The sequence below is a fragment of the Prionailurus viverrinus genome, chromosome C1 (genome assembly GCF_022837055.1).
Source record: "Prionailurus viverrinus isolate Anna chromosome C1, UM_Priviv_1.0, whole genome shotgun sequence".
Lineage (NCBI taxonomy): Eukaryota > Metazoa > Chordata > Mammalia > Carnivora > Felidae > Prionailurus > Prionailurus viverrinus.
Genome location: NC_062568.1, coordinates 41,524,667 through 41,535,439, shown reverse-complemented (window position 1 = coordinate 41,535,439; position 10,773 = coordinate 41,524,667). Strand labels below are relative to the sequence as shown.

The 10,773-nt window shown below is 34.7% G+C and overlaps 1 protein-coding gene across 1 annotated transcript; it reads left to right on the top strand.

The window, feature by feature from the left end:
- Positions 1-2,131: 2,131 nt before the first annotated feature.
- Positions 2,132-7,238, top strand: LOC125173028 (60S ribosomal protein L35a-like). Its single transcript, XM_047871786.1, has 2 exons — positions 2,132-2,545; positions 7,228-7,238. Exon 1 carries the CDS (start codon positions 2,187-2,189, stop codon positions 2,517-2,519), a length of 333 nt encoding a protein of 110 aa, XP_047727742.1. The 5' UTR covers positions 2,132-2,186; the 3' UTR covers positions 2,520-2,545; positions 7,228-7,238.
- The last annotated feature ends 3,535 nt before the right edge of the window (positions 7,239-10,773 follow it).

Below are 10,773 nucleotides of genomic sequence, written 5' to 3'. Positions count from 1 at the left end.
AGCAGGCTGATACAATGAATTAATGTCATAATTTCATATCACTGAGAACTGTTGATTATATTTCTCTCAACTTATTTACCCAATATAGTATTTTAAAGTAAACCAAACATGAAGGAATTACTTTGAAATTACTTTATCAGCATCCTGTAATCATTCTAATCATTATTCTGCTGTGTGTCAGTCTTTCAAAAATCAAATTCCTCTTAGTGGGACCTTTACTGCATTTTGTTTTTCTCTGTTTATATCAATAAAAAATTAGTGAGTATATCTTTCTTCTAAAACTGTCACACCAAAACCCAAAATTTGGGGGTTTTGTTTTTTGGTTTTTTCGTTTTTTGTTTGTTTTTGGAATAGTGTTGTATTTATATAGCCATTTCTAGATTTCCTAACGCTAGATGACAGTTTTTCTGGTTCACCCTTTATAACTAGCCAAGCCAACATTTAACATTTTAAAATGTCACAAATAAAAGCAAAATGAATTTTTCTTCAATACATGTTTGACTCTTTGATTGTTTTTCCTAAAGTTAATAAAACTTCACCTTCTGCTTACATTACTCTCAAAAAAGGATTAATAGTTTCAAGCATTGAAGAGATATCTTGATCAGATAATGAAGTATGAAATACCACTAACATTATTATGAAGCAGAAATACATTTTGCCTAATCTTATGTTCTTCAGATACATAAAGAAAACTGCTTTAATCATGCTGGTACATTTCATGTTTTATTTTCAAATCACATAAAATATTTTCCCTATTAGCTAAGGAAGTGTTTATGTTTGCATCTCAGAAAATATCTAGGCTTCCTTAGTGCATACAGACCTGGAACAGATCATTCCAATAAATATTTAAGAGCAAACTTGGTAGGATTTTCAAGAATGCAAGTATTGGGGCCTACTAATTAGAATGGGGATTTTGTGAGAATTTGCTAGGGAATTAAGGGTTATGAAATAGAAGATGATTAGAGCCATAAGGAAACTTATAGATAATGCACTCTGTCATTCTGAAAAAAGAAGGTTGTGATATCTACCTAATTGTATACTCTAACAAATGCCAAGTAACTCTTCCCATCCAAGTACTAACCAGACCCAACCCTGCTTAGCTTCTGAGATCAACAAGATCAGATGCATTCAGGGTGGTATGGCCATAGACTATGAAAGTAACTAACTATTTTCTTTTTTTTAGAGAGAGAAAGAGCACCAGCAGGGAAGAGGGGCAGAGGGAGAGTGAGAGAGAAAGCTCCAGTCAATAGATAAATAGAGTAGAAAATGAGGAGCATGGTCTAGTTATGGCCGTATTTCTTACGTAAAAATATCTAGTTTCAAAAAAAAATTATTTGGTTACTTTTCAGCTGCACTGAAGATCCTCTAAGCAAAGTCAAAACCCACATAAATGTCTCTTGTAATCCATACAAATAGAGAAACTTCTCAGCAGTCATATATTTATTGTTGTATGTTTTTTTTATTTTACTTGAGTAACACACTTAAAATGAAGAAATATCAAAGGGTATCATAAAACAAACAATAAACTAATCTGAATGTGAATTAATTAAATGTACACATTTTGTGCAGATCACTTAATCCATTATTGCAGAAAGCAGAATTCCATCTACACACTTCTCGTAATGAATGTACCATTGGCCAAAATATGGAACTACTCCTTTTAAATTGTTTTATAGTGCAAATGAGTAACTCAGATGTCAGCAGCCTTGTCATGTTCCCTTACTTAGATCCCATTGTACAAACATACTAGTAAGCAGTGTGCAATTTAGTGATAATTTTGTATTGTAAATAAAATCTATCAAAAGTCCATAGCCAGGTTCTTGAAATCCTTTGTAGAAATCCTTGTCCTCCGAATTTCTCTCTGTAACCTTGCTACCAAAAAGAAGTCTATCTCTAGCTTACTTCACTTTTACTCATATAGGGTATAGCCTTGCTTTTTCCTGTTTTCTTCATTCTTGATTTTTTTTGAGAGTCCTTTATTATTAAAAGTTCTCTCCCATTTGTTGCAAAGAGTTGTTCTCTAACTCCTACCTATTTCTTATATCCCCACACCCATCATGCTGCTGTTGAAAGTCTCTGTCATTCATAGCATCCATTCTTCTTAGAAAGCAAGAAGTTATGCTCTCTTTCTGCCATCTTGGAACCTGTGGAGGCCTGCTGGGAACAGGACTCCTGAAACGACAAATATGTCTGGAAGGCTGTGGTCCAAAGCCATTTTTGCTGGCTATAAGCGGGGTCTCCGGAACCAGAGGGAGCACACAGCTCTTCTTAAAATTGAAGGTGTTTATGCTCGAGATGAAACTGAATTCTATCTAGGCAAGAGATGTGCTTATGTGTACAAAGCAAAGAACAACACAGTGACTCTTGGTGGCAAACCAAATAAAACCAGAGTAATCTGGGGAAAAGTAACTCGTGCTCATGGAAACAGTGGCATGGTTCGTGCCAAATTCCAAAGCAACCTTCCTGCTAAAGCCATTGGCCACAGAATCCGTGTGATGCTGTACCCCTCAAGGATTTAAACTAACTGAAAAGTAAATAAATAAAGGTGTAGATTTAAAAAAAAAAGAAAGCAAGAAGTTATAAACAGAATTTTCATTTACTACACTAGAAAATTTATTTTATAATTTCCCTTTAACAATTTTTCCTTTCTCTAACTCCTTATTTTCTCTTGTTATATCTTGGCTGTGTCACTTTCTATTTTGTCTTTCTTCATGAACACAAGTTAGGAGAACATGTAGACTGAAAATCGTTACCAAATTTTCAGTGAGATAATGAAGAGATAAGAGAATACAAGCCAATATTATCAGGTAAATGCAAAAAGAAAATGCATTTATCTTTGCAGAGAATATATATACAGATAGACTCAGTGATATCAGCTAATGTGTGTCCTAGAAATATTTTTGTACTAAATGAATATACAACTTATTGAAAGTTGTAGGATGCAGCAAAATCAGGGCAATTTATAGCACTGAATCCATATATTAGAAAAGAAGAAATATCTGAAAATCAATAATCTGAGTTTCCACCTTAGAAAACGTGAAAGAGAAGAACAAAGTAAGTCCAAAAATAAGCAGAAGAAATAATAAAAATTAGAGCAGAAATCAATGACATTGGAAACAGGAAGTTAATAGATAAATTAAACCAAAATCTGATTATTTGAAAAGATCAATAAAATTGATAAACCTCTAGCCAGACAAAGAAAAAAAGACAGATGGCACAATTACTAATATCAGAAACCCAAGAAGGACCATCACAACCGATCACATGGACATTGAAGAATAATAATGAAATACTATTAACAACTCTGTGTCCACTTGGATGAAATGGACCAATTCCTTGAAAGACACAATCTATAAAACTCACACAAGGAGAAATAGACAACCTAAGTTGGCCTAAACTATTAAAGAAATCAAATTAATAATTAATAAACTTCTAAAACAGAAAGCACCAATACCAGATGGTTTCACTGGATGAATTCTAGCAAACATTTATGGAAGAAATTATATCAGTTTTTACAATTTTATTCACTTTTGACATTTATTTAAATATATTCTATTACCAAAAAAATGTTTTCAAAGAAAATGAGAATTGTGTTTTGTTCTTTATGTTATTTTTCTTCAATTTTGTTAATTTTCTACAGCTATTTGAAAATATAATATAGTTTCCTTATTATATGTGAACTAAAGAAATACATCAATCAAAACTTGGATATATGGAAAAGAAAAAGTGAATTATATACATATATCTTAGAAATAAAATACATTTCCTCAAAATACCACTCTTTTCAAGATTTGGGGACAGTAATACATATAATGCGTAAAAACAATGAGAGAAATTATGAGTAAATCAAACATTACTGACTTTTAAAACAAATTTTGAAAGATGTTTTGTAGGAGTTACAAAGAAAACTGAATACACTAATATCTTGATAAGTCATAATAGAGGCTGAGAAACTTCTCTATGGCCACATTTTCTTTTGAATTCTGTTATAATAAATACGGATTTTTATAACACTTTATATTCTATTTTTCCCAAAGCTAATAATTATGGTGGAAATAAATCAATGTACAACATTTCTTAACAGTAACAACGTGATGAAATTGCTTATATACAACTATACTCCCTGAAAGTTCTACAAAGTTCAAAGTAATTAACATTACTTTGATTTATTTAAAATACTATATTTATTTAAAAAATATAATGAGAAGCTGAAACTGTTTCTAATTACTATTTTCTAGTAGAAGTTACTAAAACCCTGGGGTATGGTGCTTAGCCTTTTATATTATGCATCATTTTTCAAAGAGAAAATGGTAAGAATTCTTAGAATGCCTTTGGTTCTTCCAAGAAGTGTTATAAATAAAACAAAAATGTTTTCTTTTTCCTTATTACCTTATAATTTTCATTATAACATAGTGGAGAATGTTATAATTATTTCTATAAGTGTTTAATTGCCATCAGAACATTTGTTTTTTATGCCTAATGTGGCTAGGAACTATAATTTATTGTGATTTGTTTAGTGAAATTCTGAAAACTGACCCTTAAAGTTTAGGACTTCAACATCCAATGCTTTCTTTGGGACTAGAAAAAAGTATAGTAGAGGGGTTAATTAAAAGTTAATTTCCTGGGGCACTAGGGTGGCTCAGTTGGTTAAGTGTACGACTTTCAGCTCAGATCATGATCTCATAGTTCGTGGGTTCATGCCTCAAGTCAGGCTGTGTGCTGTCAGCACAGAGCCTGCCTGGGATTCTCTCCCTCTCCCTCTCTCTCTGCCACTTGCATGTGTGCTTGCTCTCTCTCTATCTCTCTCTCAAAATAAATTAATTAATTAAAACAAAAACTTAATTTCCTGGAGCGCTTGTGTGGCTCAGTTGGTTAAGCTTCCAATTCTTGATTTCCACTCAGGTCATGATCTCAGGATTTGTGGATTCAAGCCCTCCGTGGGGCTTCACACTGACAGTGCAGAGCCTCCTTGAGATTCTCTCTCTCTCCCTTTCTCTCTGCTCCTCCCTGCTTGTGCTCTCTCCCTCTCTCTGTCTCTCTAAATAATGGATAAGCTGTAAAAAAAATTAACTTCCTGATCAACCATGATCAGTAGTGAAACAAACTTCAAATCTTACAATAACAAAGATATTATTTCTTTGAATTACTTAACTGTGGTCAGGGTTTAATACCTGTGTCCTCATTCAACTATATTTTTATATTTGTTATAACTACATATAATGGTAGCTTTCGAAGTATTTTTCCCTACTATGTGAGACACAAGTTCCAAGTTCAAAGTACAAGATCCCTTCTATTCAAATTTTAGTTTTACTAACTATAACAACCTTTTTTTCCCTACTCATAAAGCATATCTTAGTATCACTGAAAGTGACATTATTGAAGGAATAATTTCAGTCCACTTACATATTTGAGGTATAAATTATTTAGAATTTTTAATACTTTTTTTTTCTTTAGAGAATCACTGTCAACATGTTTCACAATTGATTTGACTACAACTTTAAGTAAATAATTTGTAACAATATGGCATTATTTACAGTGTTGCATCATGGGGACTCCTGGATGGCTCAGTCTGTTAAGCCTCTGACTCTTGGTTTTGGCTCAGGTCATGATCTCATATTTCATGAGATAGAGCCTCATGGCAGGCTTTAAGCTGACAGCATGGAGCCTGCTTGGGACTCTCTCTCTCTCTCTCTCTCTCTCTCTCTCTCTGCCCCTCTCCCAATCTCTCTCTTTCTCAAAACAAATAAACTGAAAAAATAATAATGAATAAATAAAGTGTTGTATCATGAAAGAAAAGTGAATCCAAATAAAGCATACCATTTCTTAAGACCTGTATCAGTTGTTCAGATAGGATAAATAAAAAGCTACATGGACACCAAGTCATATATTTTATCACTTACTTTTCATTATAATGACTCAAATTCCTATTTGATGTCCTCCCCAGATTTATTTCTATCATTCTCCTTATAAATTTCAAATCCCTATCAACTGTGGGACTTTGATATTTGATTACCGCTTCCTTAGAGACAAAGATAATGAAGACATGCTTTAGTTAGAGATGAAGGGGAGAAAAAAGAGTATGTGGTTAACTCTATGTAAAATTCAATGGAGAAAGGTAGAAACACAAAAATGTGAGTAACTGAAGATATCAGGGTACCAAAAAAACATTCTGTATTCTGTAACCAAATTTCTTTAAAAAAAAAATAAATCAACATTATATCAGTTTCCTAGGGCTGCCCTGAAAAAAATACCGCAAACTGGGTGGCTTCAAACAACAGATATTTATAGTCTAACCGTTCTGAAATTTTGAAATCCAAAATCGAGGTGTTGATAAGGCCGTGCCTCACTCCCATATTTCTAAGGGAGGACCTTCCCTTGCCTCTTCCAGCCTCAGGCAGGCCCCAGCATTCCTTGGCTTGTGGCAGCTTAACTGCAGTCTCTGCTTCCATCTCTAAGCAGCTGTCGTTCCCTACCTGAGAACATAGAACACATCTTGGGTTGCCCACGGGAGAGAAAAAAATGCAAGGAGGGCCAGAAGAGCTTTCCCTGCCAGGCCTTCAACTACAGGAACTGTATGGACATTAATAAATAGCCTGCCATCTGTGGCTGAAGGGAAGGCAGAGTCCTGAATGAGGCAGATAAACATTAAAGAGAATTCAAGCCAGGGTGTGGCCTTGGAAGTATTCAAATATACAAAAGGCGGGAGGGGAGCTGAAGACAGGGACAGAGAGCTGCATATGGCTTAAAAAAGACAGAAGAGGGGCGCCTGGGTGGCGCAGTCGGTTAAGCCTCTGACTTCAGCCAGGTCACGATCTCGCGGTCCGTGAGTTCGAGCCCCGCGTCGGGCTCTGGGCTGATGGCTCAGAGCCTGGAGCCTGTTTCCGATTCTGTGTCTCCCTCTCTCTCTGCCCCTCCCCCGTTCATGCTCTGTCTCTCTCTGTCCCAAAAATAAATAAACGTTGAAAAAAAAATTAAAAAAAAAAAAGAAAAGACAGAAGAAAACAATTTATGAAATAGGGAAAAGTAGATGATAAAAAGGTAGATGATAGAGAAGTAAGTAAGCTAATGTCAGGAAGACATTGTCAAGCATGAATGAATATAGGAACTATAACAGCCACAAGCATTTCTTAAATAAAATAACTAAAAGTACAAGCAATTAACAAATCAAAATAGATTTTTTTGAATTAGAGAATTTGTGGAATTTGTGGTAAATAGACTGACAATGAGACTGGCTCTATTTAAATGTAAAATGAAAACTAAAATCTAAAATGACAATGAGCCATGATTATGAGCAATGGATGGTAGTTAAGAAAGAAAACTACCTTTGACCTTGATACTAGAAATATGCTATTTTATATACCAGCTGAATCATTGGGATGTTGAAAATGTAGAGAAAGAAGTGTAATCAGCACAAAACTGGTGTTTGTGAAGATCCATATATGTGTAGATTTATGTTATTAATATAGTTAATAGATTTCTCAACTTTTAGAAAACACCTATTTACAATATATTGGAAGGTTAATTCTCTTAGGGGATACAGTATAAATGTTGCAGCTTTGTGTATTGTCCATACTGGCAAGAAGAATGAATGGGAAGGGAAGTGGAGGGACCAGAAGGGCTCCCAAACCACAAAAACAAGAAATTCAAAAACACAAAACAAGACGTACAAGCAAAAGTTGGTGGAAAAGAAATCATAGAATAAGCATTTTTAATTTCAAATGTAGCCAATTGTTAAAAAGACTGATAACAGCTATCATATATGGGAGGGGAAAGAGGAGGTGAAAATGTAAATAGCTCAATCTTCATGTATTTTATTAGGAAATTACTAGATTGTAAATTATTAATGAATTGTAGAAAAGAGTCTTAAGAATTTTACTGAGAGGGGAGCCTGGGTGGCTCAGTCGGTTAAGCATCTGACTCTTGATTTCAGCTCAGGTCATGATCTCACAGTTTGTGAGATTGAGCCCTGCATCAGGCTCTGCACTGATAGCATGGATCCTGCTTGGGATTCTCTCTCCCTCTTTCCCTCTCTCTCTCTCTCTCTCAAAATAAATAAATAAACATTTAAAAAAAAAAAGAATTGTACTGAAATATATAGGCAACTAGGAAAGAACTAAAATAAAAAGAGTTTAGAAGTGTTTTCCTCTACAGCACAGTGGTGAAGTGGAGAAAGATGAAAGAGAAAGTCATTGATCTTTTTTTTTTTTAATTTTTTGACCTCTTTTTAATGTTTATTTATTTTTGAGAGAGAGAAAGACACAGAGCACGAGTTGGGAGAGGGCAGAGGGAGAGGGAAACACAGAAGCTGAAGCAGTCTCCAGGCTCTGAGGACGACACAGAGCTTGATGCAGCTCTAACCCACCAATCATGAGATCATGACCTGAGCCAAAGTCAGGCACTTAACTGAGTCACCCCGGCACCACTCTATTATAACCATTTAATCAGTGTTAATCATTTACACATATTACCTTGATAATTTTAAAAGAGAGTTTATCCACTTATGCCTCAGTAATCAATTACATGCCAAGAAATTTAAGAAGGGGCAAAAAATTTAAGCTAGCTCCTCTCTAAGCCCATGGACATATTTTGGCTTTACAGTAATATAACCCATTTCGACTGGGGCACAGGATTCCGAATTTCTGAAAATGTTCCCAAATGGTACTAATACTGTTGCCCCAGGAACCAAACTTTAAGGAACACTATGCTACAAAATGTAGGAGGCTGTGGGTCTAAGTGAACAGGAATAAATGTGTTCACTTTATGGAAAAGACATTCCAGTTTGCACAGCTAGATGGATGAAGACAGAGAAACTTAAGGCAAAAAGGGGCACTAAACTATTCTTACTGGGCATTCCCAATTCTCTGATAAATAGGTGAAACATTAAATTTTTTTTTTTCAAAAAGTAGAGACCAAAACTTGCACAAAGAGGAAATGCTTTGGACCAGGTGTCATGGAGGAGAGCGGGGAGAGGAGGGGAGGAGGGACATAGGGCAGTGGTTTGCAACTTAGATTTCCCAGTAAAATCCCTTGGAATTTTTTTTTTTTTAATTCCAGTGCTCAAACCACACACCGGACCAATCAGAATCTCCTGGGTGTGTCCCAGGTATCAATATCCAAAAATGAGAATCGCTGTTACAAATTGTCCAGGACAATTTGGCAGCTGTCAACAATTTGAAGCAAGTGGGAGTTATAGTTCTCCTCTACCAGAACCTCACTACAAGGTAGTATGTTACCATGACAGTCTCAGACTGAAATTTTCCATGGTTATAAGAAGGTGCAAAAAGAGCTAAAGGCATGTTAATATAAAATAGATGAAATATCAGCTTTCTATCCTTTTAGGCACACCAACTAGCATCTTGATGAAAAGTTCAACTACGACAAATTCAACAAATAATGGTTGGCAAAATATGATCATCTCGTGCGATTCTTTGTAGGTAGATCAAGAGAAAGTCGGCTAGCCAAGTTAAAGGAGACAGGTCTTCATGGAGCTCTAGAATTAGGATGCTATTCCAAAGCTCTCAGATTGCTGAGCTCCCCAGATCTTGATACCCTGTCAGTGGGTGCTTGTGCATTATTTTTGAGCAACCACATATCTTATACAATACTCATTTTACCAATGACAATTTCTTTTTACCGCTCCTTCTGTCAACTAACAAATTCTCTAGTGCAGATTTAGATAACACTAATTGGAAGGCTTGCTAGACCTGTGGCTCAAGTGTGGGCCTTTGATTAAAATCTTTCAAATGCTAATTAACCACAGTTGAACTGAAAACCACTGATTCTGGTAATTAAAATTTAAACAGTACTTTCTAAAATACTAACACTTGTAAATGTTATCGTCCTGTTTCTACCTATGTGGAGGTGGGGACTATTTGGGATATTTTGGTTGTCATTACCACATAACTGACGGGTACTTAGTGACGGGTACTTACTGCTTTATATAAAAACGTAACATATTTCTCTAACTCTTTAGGGAACACTTAATTTTCCAGAAATGCAAGCAACATGTGAGTCAGGGCAATACTTGCTTTGTTCAAATCTCTATCTAGAATTTCCTTTAATTACAAAAAATAATGTCACCAACGGCAACGTTACTTGTACTAACTGAGTCATCAATCCGACACGCATGTATCAGTCTGCATTTATAGCTGTTACAATCACAGTAATATTAAACATTGGTGTAACCATCTATTTCATTATGCCTTTTAGTATTAGTTGTCATGATCTTTTATAAAGCAAAATGCATTTAATTGTATAATAACTTTCCTTTTAATTTTCTTTTATGTTAGTCTTTTGATTTTTAAAACTTCTGAGTATAATAGGTCATATTATTTATGAATTTCATTTCATAAATCTAAAAGGACAGTTAAGCAGTCATTGTGCTACACTATAGATAATGTAAGTTTTTAAACAAAGCTATAGAATAAAGTTGTACACATAGTAGAGACTTGACAGAAAATAGAAATCATGCTTTCAAAGTGGATTTAATCACATTGTCTTGTGATTTTTTTTTCCATCAATGCTCATTAGTTGTTCTATAAGCATAATAGTTCCTGACGATGATGGCAGGAAAAAGGAGATGAGAATCATTTTGTCTAAGCACTTAAACTCATCTTCTAACAAGATGAAAAGTGTGATAGATGTAATGGATGTATGGATAATCATAGAGAAAGAGCAGTTTTGTTCTCTGTCAAAGCAAAAATTGCACCAAACAGGTAAGGAAGAATTTATTCAAGGCTGTTGCAATAAAAGAGAGAATGGAATGCAGTATGA

Excerpts from the sequence above, each read along its gene's own strand:
- LOC125173028 (XM_047871786.1), top strand. The coding sequence starts at position 2,187 with ATGTCTGGAAGGCTGTGGTCCAAAGCCATTTTTGCTGGCTATAAGCGG.